Source organism: Pan paniscus, chromosome 6, assembly GCF_029289425.2.
Source record: "Pan paniscus chromosome 6, NHGRI_mPanPan1-v2.0_pri, whole genome shotgun sequence".
Taxonomy (NCBI): Eukaryota; Metazoa; Chordata; class Mammalia; order Primates; family Hominidae; genus Pan; species Pan paniscus.
Window position 1 is genome coordinate 180,805,415 of NC_073255.2, and position 22,345 is coordinate 180,827,759.

The following is a 22,345-nucleotide window of genomic DNA, read 5'->3' on the forward strand; positions in this document are numbered from 1 at the left end:
TTTGGCCTGCTGTTGGATTGATAATGCTTTCAAATTTCTTTTATTTACTTTGTAATTTTGGAAACCATATATTTTGTTTATTTTTTATGATTCTCATTAATTGCTAATATACAAGTTTAATACATTATTTTAACAAATCTAAAGTCACTCCTAGTTTCAATTTTCATCAAGAGTCTTAGCATTCTTTATTTTTCACACATCTCCCTCTGTTTACTTATTATTTCCAAAAGATTTAATTTTACCCTTTCAGAACACCAAAATAATCATTTTATAGCCCATTGTTTATAAAATTTACTGAGATATTCTATTTGAAATTATGTGTAAATATTGTTTTCATATATTCGATTTACCTCTGGGTTCACTTTTGTTCTTATTAAGGAATATAGGGCTATATTGAGGATCTGTAGGTCCTCAGTGCCCTTCTGATTTGTATATCCAATAATATCTTACTTTGCTCTCATTCATTCAAGAGAGTTACTGCAGATATAAAATCGTGGAATGACAGCTTCTCCCCTTCTTGACAAAGTAACAACAGTAGCTCATTATCTTCTGAACTCTTCTTGTTGATGAGAAGTCTCTGTCAGTGGAATTGTTGCTCTTATTAGATCATTGTCTTTTACCTTTGATAATTTTTAATATTACCTCTTACTACCAGAAAAATTAAATTTTAAGAGAATATAACAAAGGCTTTAAGAGACAAATAAAATTATAGTTTCTATTAGAAATCAAAAAGGTTATGAAACAAAAAGGCACTATAATGAACCAAGAAATATGTGTAGATATGTATTATAGACATATATAAATATATATATTTATATGTATACATATATATGTGTATCAACTTAAAAATCTAAGAAAAACAAAGTTATTAAATTTTTAAAAATTAAGATGAGATAAATTTTAAACTGATGTCAGTCATAGGATAAACTCTGTAGGTTTTATGGATACTCTTTTTCTTTTTTTAACTTTTAAATTCAGGTGTACATATGCAGGTTTGTTACATAGGTAAATTCATGTCATAGGGTTTGTGGTACAGATTATTTCATCACTCAGGTATTAAGCCTAGTACCCATTAATTGTTTTTCATGATCCTCTCCCTCCTCTCACCTTCTGCCTTCTGATAGGCCCCTGTGCCTGTTGTTTCCCTCTATGTGTCCATGTGTTCTTATCATTAAGCTCCCACATATAAATGAGAATATGTTGTATTTGATTTTCTGATCCTGTTTTCGTTTCCTAAGGATAAAGACCTTCAGCTCCGTCCATGTTCCTACAAAGACATGATCTCATTCTTTTTCATGGCTGCATAGTATTCCATGGTGTATATGTACCACATTTTCTTTATCTAGTCTACCAGTTTTTAATATTTAGGTTGATTCCATGTCTTCACTATTATGAATAGTGCTGCAGTAAATGTACATGTTTATGTGTCTTTACAATGGAATGATTTATATTTCTTTGGGTGTATACCCAGCAATGGGATTGCTGAGTCAAATGGTAATTCTGTTTTCAGTTCTTTAAGAAATCTCCAGGGCTGGGTGCGGTGGCTCATGCCTGTAATCCCAGCATTTTGGGAGGCTGAGGCGGTGGATCATTTGATGTCAGGAGTTCAAGACCATCCTGGTCAACATGGTGAAACCCTGTCTCTCCTAAAAATACAAAAATTAGCCAGTGTGATGGCGTGTGCCTGTAATCCCAGCTACTCAGGAGGCTGAGGCAAGAGAATCGCTTGAACTTGGGAGGCGGAGTTTGCAGTGAGCCAAAATTGTGCCATTGCACTCCAGTCTGGGCAACAGAACAAGACTCCGTGTCTAAATAAATAAATAAGAAAGAAAGAAAAAGAAAAGAAATCTCCAAACTCCTTTCTGCAGTGATTGAATTAGTTTACATTCTCACCAACAGTGTATAAGTGTTCCCTTTTCTCTCTGCAGCCTTGCCAGCATCTGCTATGTTTTGACTTTAACAGTAGCCCTTCTGACTGATGTGAGATGATATCTCATTGTGGTTTTGATTTGCATTTATCTGATGATTAGTGAGGATGAGAATTTTTTCATATGTTTGTTCGCTGCTTGTATGTCTCCTTTTGAAGTGTCTGTTCATACCATTTGCTTACTTTTTAATGGGATTTTTTTTGTAAATTTGTTTAAGTTCCTTTCAGATGCTGGATATTAGACCTTTGTCAGATGTATAGTTTACAAATAATTTCTTCCATTCTGTAGATTGTCTATCTACTTTGTTGATAATTTCCTTTACTGTGCAGAACTCTTTAGTTAATTGGATCCCATTTGTCAATTTTTGCTTTTATTGCAATTGCTTTTGGCATCTTCATCATGAAATTTCTGTCCATTTCTATGTCCAGAACAGTACCACCTACATTTTGTCTTCCAAGGTTTTTATTGCTTTGGGTTTTATATTTAAGTCTTTAATCCATCGTGAGTTGATCTTTGCATATGGTGTAAGGAAGGGGTCCAGTTTCAATCTTCTGCATATGGCTAGCCAGTTCTCCCAGCACCATTTATTGAATAGGGAGTCCTTTCCCCATTGCTTTTTTCAGTCAGCTTTGTTGAAGATCAGATGGTTGTAGGTGTAAGGCCTTATTTCTGGGTTCTCTATTCTCTTCCATTGGTCTATGTGTCTGTTCTTGTACCAGTACTGTGCTGTTTTGGTTACTGTAGCCCTGAAGTATAGTTTGAAGTCAAATAGCATGATGCCTCCAGCTGTGTTCTTTTTGCTTAGATTTGCCTTGGCTATTTGGGCTCTTTTTTTTGTTTCATATGAGTTTTAAAATAGTTTTCTCTAGTTCTGTGAAGAATATCATCGGTAGTTTGATAGGTATGCCATTAGGCAGTATGGCCATTTTAACAATATTGATTCTTTCTATCAATGAGCATGGAATGTTTTTCCATTTATTTGTGTCATCTCTGATATCTTTGAACAGTGTTTTTTAGTTCTCATTGTTGAGATCTTTCACCTCTCTGGTTAGCTGTATTCCTATGTATTTTATTCTTTTTGTGGCAATTGTGAATGGGATTGCATTCCCGATTTGGCTCTTGGCTTGATTGTTGTTGGTGTATAGAAATTCTAGTGATTTTTGTATGTTGATTCTGTAGGTTTTATAGGTACTCTTTTTCAAATTAAGGAATTTTTTTTTCTATTTAAATTTTGCAGTCCTTTAGTCTGAGTAGTAAATGAGTAATGAAAAAAATGTATTTTGCAGTTCTTTTGTAGGAAATAAATTCTAAATTTTGTATTCTTTGTGAATTTTGTTTTGAAGAAAATGTCAAGAACATGGTGAAGAGTGAAAGAGACAAAAAAAATCTTAAAGGGCAGATAAGAGACATACAAGATATGTTGATAGATGATAATATTGATCCAATAGAAATTCCAGAAAGTCTATGCACAGTGAAACGTAGAGTATGGAGGAAAGACAGTCATCCACGAAAATTGTCGGTCATTTACATTTATTTAGAATTTATTTTTTATTTATTCTATTTTGTTCTCAGGGTTCATTTTTAATCTAAAGACTCAGGTCATCTTCAGTTATGAAAATTTCAATTTGCTTGAGTATAAATTTACCTTTATTGTATTCATTAAGTGGAATGCATTTTTTTAGTGATTTAAAGACAAATTGTTTTCAATTCTCGAACATTTTTGGTGAAATCTCTTCAAATATTGTTTCTTCCCCATTTTCTTCATTCTTTTGCTTAGGAAACTATCACATCTAAATTTAGCCTCTCAATCATTTATGTCTCTAAGTGGTGCTTTCAAAATGTTATCCCTTTGCCTGTCTGTATTAAAATCTGGGTAGATTCCTTCATGACATCTTCCACTACACAACTTCTTCCCTTTAATGGTAGATGTGGACATTATCCTCTTTATTGTTTTTTAAAATTGTGTGTTATATTTCTCTTTTTTTTTTAATACTTTAAGTTTTAGGGTACATGTGCACAACGTGCAGGCTTGTTACACATGTATACATGTGCAATGTTGGTGTGCTGCACCCATTAACTCGTCATTTACATTAGGTATATCTCCTAATGCTATCCCTCCCCCCACCCCCCACCCCACAACAGGCCCCAGTGTGTGATGTTCCCCTTCTTGTGTCCAAGTGTTCTCATTGTTCATTTCCCACCTATGAGTGAGAACATGCGGTGTTTGGTTTTTTGTCCTTGTGATAGTTTGCTGAGAATGATGGTTTCCAGCTTCATCCATGTCCCTACAAAGGACATGAACTCATCATTTTTTATGGCTGCATAGTATTCCATGGTGTATATGTGCCACATTTTCTTAATCCAGTCTATCATTGTTGGACATTTGGGTTGGTTCCAAGTCTTTGCTATTGTGAATAGTGCCACAATAAACATACGTGTGCATGTATCATCACTGGCCATCAGAGAAATGCAAATCAAAACCACAATGAGATACTGTCTCACACCAGTTAGAATGGCGATCATTAAAAAGTCAGGAAACAACAGGTGCTGGAGACGATGTGGAGAAATAGGAACACTTTTACACTGTTGGTGGGACTGTAAACTAGTTCAACCATTGTGGAAGTCAGTGTGGCAATTCCTCAGGGATCTAATACTAGAAATACCATTTGACCCAGCCATCCCATTACTGAGTATATACCCAAAGGATTATAAATCATGCTGCTAAAAGACAATTGTGTGTTATATTTCTTACTGCAAAAGTCTATAACTGATTTGTTTTTATATACTAATTGTATTTTCCTGGCTATTTTATTTTTCTCAATTTATGTGTCATTTTAGAAAATATTATGTCTTCATTAATTTATTAAAGCATCCTAATCATCCTTATATTAGAGTCTTTGGAAGGTTGTTCTATACATTTAATTGCATCTTCAATGAATTTAAGGTTCTAATTATTTACTTTGTTTTCCCTTTTTAGTGTTAAATTTGTGTTTAAAAACAAACATGTTTATTAGGCAAATTTTGAGTGGAGGAGTTTTTGTTTTTATTGCTGTTATTATTATTATCATTATTATTATTTGATTTTCCTATCTTGTTTCTCCCTCTTGTGGTCTTTAGATTTTGTTGTTCTTCACCTGACTCCAAGGGCCCCTTATAAAAATCAGGTCTTATAACACTTTCTCAGGTTCTGTTGATCAAATTATAGAGCCAGCAAGCATATTGACTTCTTGAAAGTCACTTTATCCATCAAGCCAATAGTTGTTTTAAAACTTCTTTCATGGCCCCAATCCAAGCCCTGAGCTTCAAACAACCACATCAGTACCACATCTCACAACAACTTGCCTTAACCCCATAAAAGCTAAGTTCCAGGTATTACTGTCTGCTTCCAGACTTGGAGCATATTATGTTTCTGATTCATTTCCAGTGTATGAAGGAGTTGTCACATTTTAAACTCTTTAGGGTTTGCATTTTGTATTTTATCTCTCATATCCATGTATTTGAAGTAGAGGAGAAATTGGGAACACATCTTGAGCAAAAATCTTCACTCTCTTCTTATGTAAATATGTCATCAGTAGAGTAGGTACAATGATAAAATTGTTCAGTGTCACTGAGCTCAACTTCTGGGAGAAAATAAAGATTGGTGAAAACAGTGGTAAATGAAAGAGGACCAGCCTCTATCTATTGCCTCATTAGATTTAGCTGATTATTGCTTTCAATGAATATCATGAAATGACAAATCTTCTATTTTTCTCAAAAGAATCTAGAGACACCAATTTTATCATGAAATCGCCTAGTTTTTAATATTAGTCAATAACTACAGATTTTAAATATCTCTAAAAGCCAAATTTGTAAGTCAACGTCATAGGACTTTGGGCTGGATGGACCCATGAAATACTGATTTGTGGCCTCTGGCATAAAATTCATGCTCTATAATGAAATGTTTTTTATTTTTTCCCATTAGCTGTGAAATTTCTGTCTTAAGTACATCACAGGATTTTTCTGTCACGAGAACATGGAAAGCAATCAGACCTGGATCACAGAAGTCATCCTGTTGGGATTCCAGGTGGACCCAGCTCTGGAGTTGTTCCTCTTTGGGTTTTTCTTGCTATTCTACAGCTTAACCCTGATGGGAAATGGGATTATCCTGGGGCTCATCTACTTGGACTCTAGACTGCACACACCCATGTATGTCTTCCTGTCACACCTGGCCATTGTGGACATGTCCTATGCCTCGAGTACTGTCCCTGAGATGCTAGCAAATCTTGTGATGCACAAAAAAGTCATCTCCTTTGCTCCTTGCATACTTCAGACTTTTTTGTATTTGGCGTTTGCTATTACAGAGTGTCTGATTTTGGTGGTGATGTGCTATGATCGGTATGTGGCAATCTGTCACCCCTTGCAATACACCCTCATTATGAACTGGAGAGTGTGCACTGTCCTGGCCTCAACTTGCTGGATATTTAGCTTTCTCTTGGCTCTGGTCCATATTACTCTTATTCTGAGGCTGCCTTTTTGTGGCCCACAAAAGATCAACCACTTTTTCTGTCAAATCATGTCCGTATTCAAATTGGCCTGTGCTGACACTAGGCTCAACCAGGTGGTCCTATTTGCGGGTTCTGCGTTCGTCTTAGTGGGGCCGCTCTGCCTGGTGCTGGTCTCCTACTTGCACATCCTGGCGGCCATCTTGAGGATCCAGTCTGGGGAGGGCCGCAGAAAGGCCTTCTCTACCTGCTCCTCCCACCTCTGCGTGGTGGGGCTTTTCTTTGTCAGCGCCATTGTCATGTACATGGCCCCCAAGTCAAGCCATTCTCAAGAACAGAGGAAGATCCTTTCCCTGTTTTACAGCCTTTTCAACCCGATGCTGAACCCCCTCATCTACAGCCTTAGGAACGCAGAGGTGAAAAGGGCTCTAAAGAGAGTCCTTTGGAAACAGAGATCAATGTGAAGAATCACTTGAGATATCCTGAGTGTGTAAGCATGGTTCTCATGACCCTGCGTCCTGAAATTTCCTTTTTAGTTCTTTAATTTACCACACCCAATACTGTTTATCTTTAGACTTCTTATAAAAAGAGAAACTGGCCTGCCGTGGTGGCTGAAGCCTGTAATCCCAACACTTTGGGAGGCTGACCCGGGCGGATTACCTGAGGTCAGGAGTTCGAGACCAGCCTAACCAACATGGCGAAACACTGTCTCTATTAAAAATACAAAAATTAGCCGGGCGTGCTGGTGGGCGCCTGTAATCCCAGCTCTACGTGGGAGGCTGAGGCAGGAGAATCGTTTGAACCCAGGAGGCGGAGGTTGCACTGAGCCGAGATTGTACCACTGCACTCCAGCCTGGGCGACAGAGCAAGACTCCCTCTCAAAAAAAAAAAAAATAAAGAGAGAGAAACTAATTACTTTTACTATTTAAGGCATTGATACCAAACCTGAGATAAACTTATGAAACAGAAAATCACAATCTAATCCTACTCATGAACACAGATGCAAACCTCTTAAAGAAAATATTAATGAAACAAGTCCATCAGAATGAAGTAAGGATGTATTATAATGAAACTATGTATACCCTTAAAATGCAGCAATAATTTAACATTAAAATAAACAACAAAAATAACTTGCCCACATTAACAAATTAAAGAATACATTTCATATGAACATCTCAGTAGATCCAAGAAAGTGTTTGACAAGATTTAAGATCAATTCTTTATAAGCTAATATAGCAGTAAGACTTTCTAAACAGAATCTACCAAAAACAAAACAAAAATAAAAACAAAGCAGACGTCATGGTTAATGGTGAAATGTTAGCATCTGTCCTTTTCAGGTAAAGAATCAGACACAAAAAAAAATCACTTGTTTTTCTTGATTTCACTTTTTACTAGAGATCCTAACCAGTACAGTTAGACAAAAAGAACAAATACACCCATGCATGTGCACACATGCACACATGCACACACACACACACGTGCACACACACACATTTAAGAAAGAAGAAACAAATTGTAATTACATACAAATGACATTACTGTATATGTAGGAAATTCAAAAGAATTATGAGAAATTTTAAAGTAGCTTGATACAAAATCAATATAAAAATATATTATATTTTTAAAGCAATAACAAACAATTAAAATGAAACTTGAAAAAACGCTACCATACACAACAGGATTTAATTCTCTAATGCTTAGGAATAATTGTAACAAAGATTATACAAAAACCCTAAAGAGACAATTAAAAATTTATTGAGAGACTATGGTAAATAAATAGATACACAATGTGTGGTATGCCAAGTTCTTGGACTGAAAAACATAATATTACAAAGATTCAATCTCCTTAAATTAATTATTAGATTTAATACAATCCCAATCAATATCCCAGCAGGGTGTGTGGATGTGTGCAGAACTCAACAAACTAATCTTAAAATTCAAGGGACCAAGCCTAGCTCAAACCCTATTAAAAGAGAAAGAGTACAACGTGGGAGGATTTAATCCTTCAGATATCAAAACACACTATATAGTGCTAATAAATAGAACAATGTGGTATTTATACACAGACCAAAAAACAAACAGAATAGAAGGCAAATTAGCATATATTTGCTTTTATTAGCACTTGCTATATTAGAGGTGTGGCATGGCATATCACTGGGGAATGAAAAAGCTTTGAAGTAAATGGTGTTGGGACAACCGAGTCTTTATAAAGATATTCAAATCATGCAGAAAATTCAACTTCTGGTGTATTCAAGATTTAAGTGTCAAAGGCAGAACTCTAAAGCTTTTAGAAGATATACAAGAGAAGGATTTTTTAAACAATACATATAATTGCTATTGTGAAATAATATCTGATATTATAAAATCTTTAAGCTGCATTAAATAAAAATATTGGTGTATGTGACTGGGTTGAAATTAAGAACTTATGTTAATCAAAACAGGGCATAAAAAGTGAAAGGACAAGCCACAAAATCTTCTCCTGGAAGACCTTCTGATTTATCAGCTCTCAAGCAATACATCCCCAAAGACCAGCATATTTCAGAGTCTCATGCATTGTCTTGACTAGGTGACTTTCAATCATATCTCTTCAGTCTGTCTTTTTATGGCATTATTAAGTACTTGAAGTTTTTCTCTTTATATATTTTTTCACATGTGTGTTGTCAGTTTACAATCAGTAATATACAAGATCGTCATACACATCAATTTTGTCTTGTCATAGCTGTGTCTCTAGTATCTAGAGCAGAGCTAGGTACAGAGAAGATTCTCAATAATTATCTGTTGACAGACGACCAATAGGTATCCCCAGGAAAGTGTAAGCCCATCCACATTCTTCCTGAAACCAAGAAGCAACCAAGTTAGGGGGAGAGAGATGCATTTTTATGTTCTATTTATTAATAATTTCTATTTTGCACATGAGAAGATCGAGGAACACAGAGGTTGAGTAATTTACCCTGAGTCATTGAGTTAGCATAATCAATGGAAAATATAGAGTTTAAAAAAATAAGTTCTCTGGCTCCAGAGCTGGTATTCTTTTATTGTTAAACAATAGAAATTTATGTCCAAGATCAGGTGCCACCTGAGTCATTGAGTTAGCATAATCAATGGAAAATATAGAGTTTAAAAAAATAAGTTCTCTGGCTCCAGAGCTGGTATTCTTTTATTGTTAAACAATAGAAATTTATGTCCAAGATCAGGTGCCAAGCATCGTCGAGCTCTAGTGAGGACTTTCTTCTGGCTTTCAGAGAGTGTCTTCCCACTGTGTCTACACATGGCAGAGAGAGAGAGAGCCCATATTCTCAATACAATACTAACTCTATGTACAACTGTAGCTTACACCAATGACCCAATGATTCAAGACAAAAGATAAACATATCTCCCTTCTACCACCAGGAAGGAAAGTTATCAGGATCATTGAAGGAGGACTTTCTTTCTTTCTCTCTTTCTTCCTTTCTTTCTTCTTTCTTTCATTCCTTCCTTCCTTCCTTTCTCTTCCTTCCTTTCTTTCTCTTTCTTTCTTCTTTCTCTTTTCTTTCTTTCTTTCTTCTCTCTTTATTTTCTTTATTTCCTTCCTTCCTCCCTCCCTCTTTTTTTTAATGAAGGAAACATTATTGTCTCCTATGGAATTCTCAACTGTGAATACTCTATTGGAAATAATTGTTATGATATTGGACCACTGTCAATGAAGGGAATTAATATTCCCTTCAACCATGAGATCTAGTGATCATTAATTACCATGTGAGATATGGGGGGTGGTAGTTTTACAAACCTAACAAAAAAATTATTTGTCAAAATGTAAGTAAAAGAGAACTTATATTAAAGGTAATATAGACACTAGGCTTGAAAAACTAAAATTAGTAGGGGAAAAAAGATAAATCATTCAGGTAAAAAGAACAGCAAGAGTCATCATAATGTATGGCATCTACAAAAATTAAGATAAGACAAAAGTAGGATAAAAATAGAATTTTTAATTCTAAAATCACCTTAAAATAAATTTTAAAATGAAAACAGAATAGAAGTTTTTTGACAATACAGTATATGAGTCATTTTCAGATTTTGTTGTAATGAGAAAATTTTCTGACATAACAATGTCTAAAACTAATAAAGAAGCAAGAGAAACTTATTTTTTGTCTTTCCCCCTTTTATCAAGAAGAAAAATCTTTTCCAGAAAGACTTACTCTCAGCAGATTGTTTGTTCGTATTGCTTTGGCCAAGAATGAGTCAAATGGAAGTCCTTAATCCACTTACTAACAAAGAAGATGAGATCGAATGCTTGGCTTATATCAGTCATGGTTTAATCTCCCCTGGCTCATAGCAAAGACCATGATCTCTGATATCTGCACTGCCTGAGAATCAGTATAGGGTCAGTAAGGAAGTGGGCAATGACCACTGAGCACACAACTGGCTTATCGGCCAAATGGTTTAAATTCTGAAGCTAACCTCTTGAAAAGAAGTAGGCCATTGAAGTGTGCAAATTTTCTCATCCATCAATTTTTGGGACCCAAATGATACTCTGTGAAAATAAGGCACAATGTTTAAAACTATAATGGCTACAATCTGTAAATATAATAAAAAATTATTCTTACACCAAAGGGATTCCTTTAAGAACCTAATCTGATACTGCTTTTAAAAAAAGATTCTGAATTAGAATAAGTATTTTAGTTACACAGTAGATGCTCTTCCTTCCGCTATATTAAATATATACATATATATATACTTCAAAAAACGTGGAGTATGAAAACAGTTTATAAATATATCTAAGATTGTCAGTTTATCCTTCCAGCTATATGTTTCTTTAAGATCGCAGAAGTATCTGCAATTCAATTAACCAAATGTGTAAGGGATGTGATTGTATTTTCCCTGTATTGCCTAACTTATTTTCATATTGGGCAAATGTTCTTTTTACACAAAAAATAAAAGTCAAAATGCTTTCCTGAAATATTGTCGGATCTCATTTTTGCTAAATTATTTATCTGTCTGTCCTACTGTCTTTGCATCTGTATATGTTAATGAAGAAATTTGGGGGATATTGAGCTATCAATCATAACTATTTCTGGGTGCTGTGACCTAAAATAATTTTAATTTTTTTCATTGAACTTTAAAAAAGTCTTTATTTTGTACACGTTGAGCTTAAGTCCTTCTTACCAAAAAGAAGGCAGCTTTTTTTCCCTTGAAGTGGGTAGGGAGACAGGATGATAAAGAAGTATTAAGACTTTTAAGAAACAGGCAACGTGAGTACAGATTTCCTGTTTACCACCACCAGCATGTGAGCAAAGGGAATGCAGACGATTTTCTCTCTTGATCAGTCGTATCCTTCATGCCTGTAACCTGAACTATGCCTGACACATTACTGGTGTATGATAAACATTTGATTAAGGTAGACACTGGGGGCCAGCACCAACTTTCCAACTGTTGAACAAAGTGCAATGCAATACTATTGTCCCATTAATAAGCCCAAACATGGAGACTACATCGCTGGAGAAGTCTGTGGCTGTAAGAGAGAAAGGCAACATCCCCCTTCAAGCCTGTTCATCTACAGTATATCAACAGTGGCAACAAGTTAGAAAACTCTCTATTTGGCATTATTTTTCTCTCACTTGATTTTCTAGGAAGGAAGTATGTATTCATTAGAATGCATCAGCTGCAAGTAACAAAAGTCATGTTAATTAATTGCCCCTTCCCTCCTCTGCATGGATTCTTTGTGCCAATTGCTAAGACTGCCTACCTCTTCCACCCCCTCATATGATACATCCATTCCAACTTTTTATTGAAGACTTCCCTTAATAGTCTGCTATTCTCTTTCTGTCTGGACTGGTTCCATCCCAACAATTCCATCTGCCTTTACCTTCTGTTGGACTCTCTAGTTCATTAATCATGCCATCCTCTTTTTTGATTTACTCCTTTGTTTTGATGGAGCACCTCCTACAAAAGCTTTATAAGGTTAAGGTGAGATGCAATCACAGAATTGATGGCAAAAACAGCCCTTAACATTTCAAATCCCTTCTCATCATTTATATTATTTTATCTTCTTCAATAACCCATTGAAATCCTATGAAGGAAGTAGAATTTTTAAAAAAGAAATAAAAACAGTAAAAACTCAAGCCCTGCAAAGGAGCTATTTCTCTCTCGAGACAGCAAATGTTAAAATATGCTTAGGCCAGCTGTAGGTATAGTAATTGATATAATCCACAAACACCTACTTCAAAATTGACTCACTTAATAGAGGTCCATCACCACTGATGGAGCCATGTATACTTTACAGTATTTATTATTGCTAAAAGATAAAATGTTAATCAGTGTAAATTTAACATTCACAAGAAGTCTAAGACTTTCCATGAAAAATGTTTTGCTGTCACCTTTTCAAAGATTAGAAGCAAAAATAGACAAATTATGATATGTGAGTTTGTATCTATAGTAGACTGTGTTAAATGTCATTATATTGTACTCAACAAAAGGAATAAAATTGTGCTACTAATGCCAGTCTGAACAAATATGCAGCAGAATATTATTCTTAGCTCTATCCAGGTGTTGGTGAGTCAAATTTATTTTTCTGTAATAACCTCATATGAAAGATGAACAATAAAAAATACTAAAAGTAAAATATTACTTAAACACAATCTTGAAGCATTCTTATAATAAGTGCTCCTTTGGTCTATCACAGAAGGGAGACTGATTTGGGCTGAAGTAGCTGAAGAGGGCTCCATGAGTGCTTTGAAGGATTGGTGTTATGTATGAATTCAAGTGGGTAAAACAAGATTAAATGGACTTGAAACAAGGAATAGGAATTTCAAGAATGGGAGCTGCTAGGAGATAGTACTTGAAGGAAATAGAGTGTGTGCATTGGAGAATAAGGAGGTAAGTGGAGGGAAGCTCTACTGGCCCACAGATCATTTTAAAAGAAAAATAACCCCATTAGCCTCCTGTTGAATAGATATATTTTAGTGTTCTCCACAATAGATTAAATACATTACTATTATTGTAAAGTGCTTCTTCCACCATAGTTCAAAAACTAAAACTCTATAGAGAACTAGATTGAAAACAGACACGTAGTAAGAAAGAACTGGAAGGATTTTGCAATCATCACTCAGTGAAAATGAGAGAAAGAGAGAGAGAAAAAAGCATGCTCATTTTATCTGCAGACCCTAACTTAGGATGAGGAAATCAAAATGTGGCTAAGAAATTTAGAGATGTTTGAGATAAAGACACATTGACGAAATTTAAGGAAGAAGATGAGGTATACCTGAACTGCAGAGTCAAAAATATTTGTAAGTGAGAAATGTGGAATGATTATCTAGAAGTCACGGCCTCTCCTCTACAGTCAAACAGCAGGAATTGGAAAGTGGAGCAATTTTAAGGCTGATAAAATAAGTAAGTTTTAAGAGAATTTAATTGATATACTATCTTGAATATTTTGTTTTCTCTCCAAGGTCTTATCTCATATACAGAAATCCTGTCCCCATCCAATTTCAAGTTAACACACTAAAATAAATCCCATGAGAATACAGAAGGAACAAAATGAATAAACATGTGAGATGCTTTGATTGGTTTACTTGCTAATAGAAAAGCAATAAATTCTATAATTCCCTCTAGGGAGAATGTGAGTAGACGCAATCTCACATGGTTCTGTTCACTGAATCATTATTTTTGTCTGGGGAGTTAGTTGTAGACAAATGATAATAGAAAAAGCCCCAGCTTGCACAAACTAAGTCTATCATAAAGTTCAGGAGAGCTCTGTTGCTGGGCTTCACCTCCCAAGGAGGCCCCTTTAGAGACAAGAATCAATCTCAGTCTATTTATCCTTCCCTCCTGTCATTGAGGTTTCTTCTAAGCCCAAGGCTATGTTTGAAGAAAAGACTACATATTATGCCACTGTAAGTAAAAGTGGTTCATTGACGCTGAGAAGTTTGCAGGTGGGAAAAGGGAACCAGAAGTGAATGACATTTCCAGCTTAAGGTATTTTTGACAAAACACTGCCCTCGTGTAGTTTCCTTCTGGCCCTAAGCCTATGTTTATAACTGGGGTCCTGAGAGTAGCTCTGGGGACCACTACTGGTCCTCACAACCATGGGGTGGCCATGGTTCCTCTCACCCTCCTGGTCCCTCATCCTCACATGCCAGTGCCTGGCTTTGTCATGACTCCGCCAGAGAAGAGGAAGAGATAATATCATGTAGGATATTATCTGGCTAAAGGGCTAAAAAGAACTCCAGGGACTACGTGGCCCAGGTTCCTCTTCTTACAAATAAGAAAACACTAAATCAGAGTTATTAAGTAATTCACTTGTCCTGAGATTGATTGATCTTCCTTCTGCCATTGCTAACTGTCTGCCCTTCCGATTCTTGAACGATTGTCTGGCTAACTAGGACCCACTGCTCAGTTGTTCAAGAGAGAGATGCCACTGTCTCATAGGGCAACCCAATGCCTGTGGGGAAAAGATTCTCTTTTTGTTTCCTTATTTAGCACAGGAACTGTTAAACATATAAGCATTTCCTTGTTATTACTGGATCCAGAAGTCACTTTCCAATGATTGTTGCAAATCATCAATAATGGTTTTTATGCACTTATTAAGTGTCTTATGATAGATAACTCATTTAATCCTCACAACCATCCTATAAGGTAGGGTTTGTTACCCACCCCATTTTGCAGATGGGGGAACTGAGGCACAGCAAGGCACAGAAAAGTCATAAATTTAGTGTGTAGCAAAGCCAGGATCTGAACCCAGGCAATAGGGCTCTATCTAGAATCTTTGCTTGTTGTTTTTTTTTTTCTAAATTATGCTATTCATTAGGATCAAATTGAGTATCAAAGTAACTACTGAGATCGTAAGTAATGTCTGAGTGATTGCAAATATTTGAAAAATCTGTGCTGTCCCAGAACCCTGTCTTTGATAGCCATGGCTTCCATTCTGACTAAAATATCAATAAAAACGTTTACTTTTGATCGGTGTTAAATATCCTAAATATGTCCCCTTTTCTTCCATAAGATTCTCTCTCTCTCTCTCTCTCTCTCTCTCTCTCTCTCTGTCATAGGCATGGCAGAATAGCACTTTGAGTTTTGAAAACCTGTATTTTCTTCTTTAATACAAGAATGAGGTTACATTAAATTATTCTTTTCATCTCTTCAAGTTTCTTTTCAAACTTAATTTTATGAATCAAAATAGAAAAACAATGGCAATGAAAGCAAAATGTGTTTTTATTTAAATTCAAAAATAACCAAAAAGGAATGCAAAATAAATGTGAAAGAGTTTGCAAAACTGTAATGATTGCATTGGATTTTTAATTCCAATGATTTAGATTCTTTCCTCAATTTTGTGGTCTCTGTAATGCTGTTAATAACAGCTAACATTTATTAAACCATTAACAGGTATCCTAGTGGTACTCATTCTTCACATCAGCCCTTTAGATATCTGTTGTTATTATTTTACAGATGAAAATAGTGAGGTTCAGAATAGGGGACTCAACTTTGTAATGTTCAACATTCAGAATCAAGGTCAGAATGATTGCCTAAAGAGCACTGCTAACAATGCTTATCTCATTGTTCTTCAGACATCGTATTTTTTTTCAATTACTGCTAATTTTGTCATGCTATGGAAGAATAAAGAACTGTATCCATGAAGGCTTTTTCCTCATTCTATGCACTGAAGATCTTTCTTTGATGTGTAGCTGGAGTACACTCTCAAAGAAAACTTTATTTCAGGCAACTGTGTCTTTATTGTATCTGCTGAGGCTTTTTACTCAGAGAAAAAAATAATCTGACTTCTTAAGCTATGAAATCCAAAATGCAAAACCATGCCAATAATGAAAAAAAAATGTGTTCAGCTTATAGTATCATTTTCTGTCATCCTTGGCTTCACAAATGAGCTGATACAACATTAGTTTGTGTGAAGAATCACCACTATGTGTGAAGAATCACCACTATGGAGTTGTCACCTTATGACCCTTGCTAGCAAACTCTTAAAATGTACATTTGACATCTCAGTTAGATGTGGTTTGGATGCAGTTCACATCTAATTAAATAAGACTAACAGTTCTATTTGCTCCTTTTTTTATTCAATTCCTTTAGAAATAGTTTATTTTGGCTACTGCTTTCTTTCAGAAATGTCATACCAAAAAAAACACATGTAAAATTCTATAAATGCAGATTATTTTACTTATAAACTTTGATTAGTCAAACAATTCTAACCATTTGGCAAAAGGAAGCTCATGATGCATTTGTAACTGCTGAGGCATCCAAGTGCTTGCTACCCTGGGTCCCTGAACTGGGTGCAGAAACACAGAGATGCACACAGCACAGTTGAGAGCCACGGGGTTTGTCACATCCCACTCCCAGGATTCTGTCTCAGGCTGCCCTCCCTCTGTAAGTTGTGACCCTGCTTCACCTCTGGGAGGTCTCCTATGTCTCATCGAAAGACTATCTTTGGAAAGAAATTTAGTCTTTTCAGTTCCCTGTTTCTTTCTTTTGATTTTTAACTGGAAATTCCCAGAAGCTACTTTACAGATGAGAAAATTAAAAGACATTGAAATGTAGTTCTCTGTATGATGAAGCTCATTTTCTTTGACCTGTGCAGATTTATAACTTGGCTTTGCTTCTGCCCTTGTTCATAATTTGGTGGACGTGGCAAAAATTTTCAACCTGGTTTAAGATCCACTTCTACTTGTAGTCAATAGATGATGTTGATTGTTTCTCTATCAGGACAACTCGGGAAAAAAGTACACGCTTCTGTAGGAGAAGTGATACTGAGATTTTTCAATTTCTACTTACTTGTTAAGGATTAATACTTTCTCATAATTTAGTGACATTTCTCCCATTTGAAGCTCTAAGAAAGTCTTCTAAGATCAGATGTTCCTGTTAAAACTTGGTGAGAAGACCAGGCACAGTGGCTCACACCTGTAATCCCGGCACTTTGGAAGGCCAAGGTGGGTGAATCACTTGAGGTCAGGAGTTCGAGACCAGCCTGGCCAATATGGTGAAACCCCGTCTCTACTAAAAATACAAAAATTAGCCAGGCATGGTGGTGCATGCCTGTAGTCCCAGCTACTCTGGAGGCTGAGGCAAGAGAATTGCTTGAGCCCAGGAGGCAGAGTTTGCAGTGAGCCGCGATTGTGCCACTGTTCTCCAGCCTGGGCAACAGAGCAAGACTCCATCTCAAAAACAAAAAAACAAACAAACAAACAAACAAAAAAACAACTTGGTGAGATGCAGAGAAATAGTGTAAACTTTAATTCTATATTTCATTGTGAAGTTTTTCTAAATAAGAAATGCCCTGTTTTGTTTCCTGTAAAGCACAAAGTTCATTAAAAACAAATGAACGGGTGTGCAATTTATACAAAAGATAAGTCGCTGAATATTCCAACTTTGTAGAGATCATCAGTATAAATAACTTCATGCTTAAAGAATTTTCCTGCAAATATGTGAATAGATACAAAAGACATAAATATCTTTATATTCTAAAATATAAATCAGGTCATATAATACACACATACGTTAACTTCATGGAATGACCTAAAGATCAAAATTGTCCTTTTTCATGGCTGCATAGTATTCTGTGTTGTAATAACAGCCAAATGAAAATAATCGATCCCCAACTGATAAACTTTTAAGTTGATTTCAATCTTTTTATTTTTTTATTTTTTAAATTTTTGTGGGTATATAGTAGGCATATATATTTATGGGGTACATGAGATGTTTTGATAGAGGCATGCAATCTGAAATAAGCACATCATGGGGAATGGGGTATCCATCCCCTCAAGCATTTATCTTTCGAGTTACAAATAATACAAATACAATTACACTCTTTAAGTTATTTTAAAATGTACAATTATGTTATTACTGACTATAGTCACCCTATTGTGCTATCAAATCATAATTCAAATTTTTAAATATATAAACAAGATTACGAAGAATAAGTACGACCTTTTGCTCACTATGCTTCAGTTTCATTGTGTTTCTTTCTCTTCCCAGAAGTCACCAAGCACTTCTTGCCCAGAGACTTTGCCTTTACTGTTCCCTGTGAAGAGAATGGTCCTCCTTTGGCTCTGGGCAGGGTTGCGGCCTTCATTGTTTAGGTTCCTTTCACCTGACTCTGCTTGAGAGAGACCTTTCCTGACCATCTCATCTAAAGGAGTCTTCCTCAAACCAAGCAACTTTCTATTATTTTACCCAGATTTTTTTTTACTGTTCTTTTCACAGTCAGCAATTATCTTATTTACTCATTTACTCCTGGTGTTTTAGTGGTAGTAACTAACCATTCCCTCTCTCTGCTCCAGAAAAAAATCAGTTAAGAAATGCATACAAGAATCAGATATAATTTTAAAATATATATATTTCATATATTTTGCTAGTAAGGCTTATTGAAAAGCATGGTTCATATCTTCAAAAAAATTTCTTTCCAAATTAAAATCATAATCACTAGCTGACACCTCTCCCGACCTCCAAATGGTAAGAAACATGCTCCTGGTGCCTTATGCCAAAGGGGGTGGAAATTCATGTGGGTGAAACAGAGAAGGGGCATCCTCAGTTTCTCTTTCCTGTTTCACAATCATATAAATTAGGGGACAGAGAAAGGCAGGTATATTCCAAGACAATTTCATCCAAGGGCATAACAATTTCCTTCTCTAAATGGGAATGTGAGGAGTGGAAGAGAACACTGCCTTAACTTCACTTCTTCATGACCTGGTCCCCTTCTGAATGCATCTACCTCCACCACTGTGCCTCCTGCGCTTAGAACAGTGGCTAAAACAGATCATGCACTCCAGGATCATTTGTTAAAGGATGGATGAAGTACAAATTGACACTGGATAATATTGTTCTCTTATCGAATTAGCAAAGGTTGAAAATAAAAATACGTGGTGGTGATGACCATGTGGGAAAGAGGCATGATTCTCAGGTACACATCAGTGATATATTATATTGGTATAAAATAATAGAATTTATATAGATAAAAATTAGCAGAATTTGTATTGGTAAATTTTCTGAAGCAAAGCTGGAAATAGACATCAAAAGCTTGGAATTTCAATATATTTAGCACCTGCAAATTCACTTTTAGAATACATTCTCAATTAAACATCATCAATATAAGCCAAACATAAGCTTGTAAGAATATTTATCTCAATGCTACCAAACATAAAAGAAATAGAAACCAAAAATTTCTGACAAGAAAAATGATTCAATAAATTATAATAAAAAGGATATTGTACTGCTTTTATATATTATTATATATTTGTATATTGCCTTTTTATTTTTTGTATATTATATATTTACTATTTTGATTTACAGACTTGAAACTATTTTCCTACATTTTCTTCCATTTTAATTCTTTCACATGTGACTAAATTTTAGCATCAAGTGCTGATAAAGAATTAAATAAAATACTTGAAATAGAACTACAAACCCTAGAGATGGAAAATAGGTACCAGAGGTGCTTCCAGGGAGTATTGGCCAGTGGCTGAAAAAATGATGGTTGTAGGAAGTTTTAAAGAAACTACAAAGTTGAAAGGCTATTTACAAAAGATTTTCAATCTTAAATATGAAAGTAGAATTCATGTGAGAAGGTAAATGGGTTGCTAAGCAAGAATATGAAGAACAGAATGCCCTAACCACTTCATACTGGGTAGAAAAACGCAAGCATGCCCAGGATATAAAACCATCTTGTATTGCAGCATTTTGTCAGTGTCATCTCTAATTTCACTACGTTAATAACTAAGGATTCCACCCTATAAAAGAAGCAGAGTACCTGAATTCTCCTAAATGACACGTGTTTCCATGCATGTATGTGTATACAGTAATACAAGATATATTATATTACACCTTATGTTAATTTTTTTATATAAGAAGTATTATAGCTATACTTTTTTTCCGATTACTCTATTGGTACAAGAGGATTTTTTAAATTTCATGAGCATAATTGAGTTGGTTCCAGTAACATATTTGAAACAAATTCAACAAAGAATCCATTCAAAATAATACATTTCTTAATGCTCCCTCTGAAACACTCAGCAAATATTGTGCATCTTTGACCCACAGCTCTGACCTTCCTGTCCTAGATGAGGGTTTGTCTTTCTCTGCCACAAGAGCATGGAAGGCAACCAGACATGGATCACAGACATCACCCTGCTGGGATTCCAGGTTGGTCCAGCACTGGCGATTCTCCTCTGTGGACTCTTCTCTGTCTTCTATACACTCACCCTGCTGGGGAATGGGGTCATCTTTGGGATTATCTGCCTGGACTCTAAGCTTCACACACCCATGTACTTCTTCCTCTCACACCTGGCCATCGTTGACATGTCCTATGCTTCCAACAATGTTCCCAAGATGTTGGCAAACCTAATGAACCAGAAAAGAACCATCTCCTTTGTTCCATGCATAATGCAGACTTTTTTGTATTTGGCTTTTGCTGTTACAGAGTGCCTGATTTTGGTGGTGATGTCCTATGATAGGTATGTGGCCATCTGCCACCCTCTCCAGTACACTGTCATCATGAGCTGGAGAGTGTGCACGATCCTGGTTCTCACGTCCTGGTCATGTGGGTTTGCCCTGTCCCTGGTACATGCAATTCTCCTTCTAAGGTTGCCCTTCTGTGGGCCCCGGGATGTGAACCACCTCTTCTGTGAAATTCTGTCTGTCCTCAAGCTGGCCTGTGCGGACACCTGGGTTAACCAAGTGGTCATATTTGCTACCTGTGTGTTTGTCTTAGTCGGGCCTCTTTCCTTGATTCTGGTCTCCTACATGCACATCCTCGGGGCCATCCTGAAGATCCAGACAAAGGAGGGCCGCATAAAGGCCTTCTCCACCTGCTCCTCCCACCTGTGTGTGGTTGGACTATTCTTTGGCATAGCCATGGTGGTTTACATGGTCCCAGACTCTAATCAACGAGAGGAGCAGGAGAAAATGCTGTCCCTGTTTCACAGTGTCTTTAATCCAATGCTGAACCCCCTGATCTACAGCCTGAGGAATGCTCAGTTGAAGGGCGCCCTCCACAGAGCACTCCAGAGGAAGAGGTCCATGAGAACGGTGTATGGGCTTTGCCTTTAAAACATGTGGTTTGCTGAAGCAAGAATTTTGAATATATTTTGTAGAAGAAGTTTAATATAAAAATGGTGAGTGATTGAATTCAAGCTTTGAAAATAGGGCAATATTCAATGGAATGTATGTTCTCTAAAATCGAGGAATCATCTCAGTAGATAGGAGAGCAAAATTATCAGAATATTTAGCCTTTCCTTTAAAAGTGTTAGAACATCTTTTTGCTTTTATTTTTATTTATTTACTTTTTATGTCACAGTGCCATTTTATATAATTTCCTGAAATAGGCAAAATGAAACTCTGGTGTTAAAGGAGATAACAGCATTGTTTTATAATAGCTAAAACCTGAAAAGAATCCAAATATCTATCAACAGGGAGAAGTTGAGTAACTTGTATATTCACACAGCAGAATACTAAGTAACAAAGAAAATGAATGAACCTCAACATACAGTAACATGGATGAATATTACAAACACAAAATCTGGAGTGATAGAAGCCAGACACAAAAGGATGTATGATTCCACCTACATAAATTTCAAACATAGGCAATAACTAAACTATAACGTTAAAGCTAGGATATTAGACATCATTAGGATGAAGGGAGTAGATAGTGACTGGGAGGGGTAGGAAGGCAGCTGGGTAATGGCCATTTACTGATAATCCCTTGCACTATACATTTATGCTTTGTGTACATTTCTCTTGTGTACATTTTAAAAATAATTTCTACATTTATTTTAGATTCAGGTTGTACATGTGCAGGTTTGTTACATGGGTGTATTGTGTGATGATGAGGTCTGTGGTACAGATGATCCCTCCCCCAGGTACTAGGCATAGTACCCAATAGGTTTTTTTTCGGTCCACACCCCCTTCCTCCTTACACTCTCTAGTAGTCCCCAGTGTCTACTTTTCCCATCTTTATGTCCA

General features: G+C 36.0%; 2 protein-coding genes across 2 annotated transcripts; both read left to right on the top strand.

Annotated features, from left to right (window-relative positions):
• Positions 1 to 956: 956 nt before the first annotated feature.
• Positions 957 to 9,238, top strand: LOC100977138 (olfactory receptor 2A12). Its single transcript, XM_055115482.2, has one exon. It carries the CDS (start codon positions 5,941 to 5,943, stop codon positions 6,871 to 6,873), a length of 933 nt encoding a protein of 310 aa, XP_054971457.1. The 5' UTR covers positions 957 to 5,940; the 3' UTR covers positions 6,874 to 9,238.
• A 5,900-nt stretch (positions 9,239 to 15,138) lies between these two features.
• On the top strand, positions 15,139 to 21,645 carry LOC100976806 (olfactory receptor 2A2). Its single transcript, XM_063606406.1, has one exon. It carries the CDS (start codon positions 20,477 to 20,479, stop codon positions 21,431 to 21,433), a length of 957 nt encoding a protein of 318 aa, XP_063462476.1. The 5' UTR covers positions 15,139 to 20,476; the 3' UTR covers positions 21,434 to 21,645.
• The last annotated feature ends 700 nt before the right edge of the window (positions 21,646 to 22,345 follow it).

Bases quoted from the DNA above. Each gene is read 5' to 3' on its own strand.
- LOC100977138 (XM_055115482.2), top strand. From the start codon at position 5,941: ATGGAAAGCAATCAGACCTGGATCACAGAAGTCATCCTGTTGGGATTC.
- LOC100976806 (XM_063606406.1), top strand. From the start codon at position 20,477: ATGGAAGGCAACCAGACATGGATCACAGACATCACCCTGCTGGGATTC.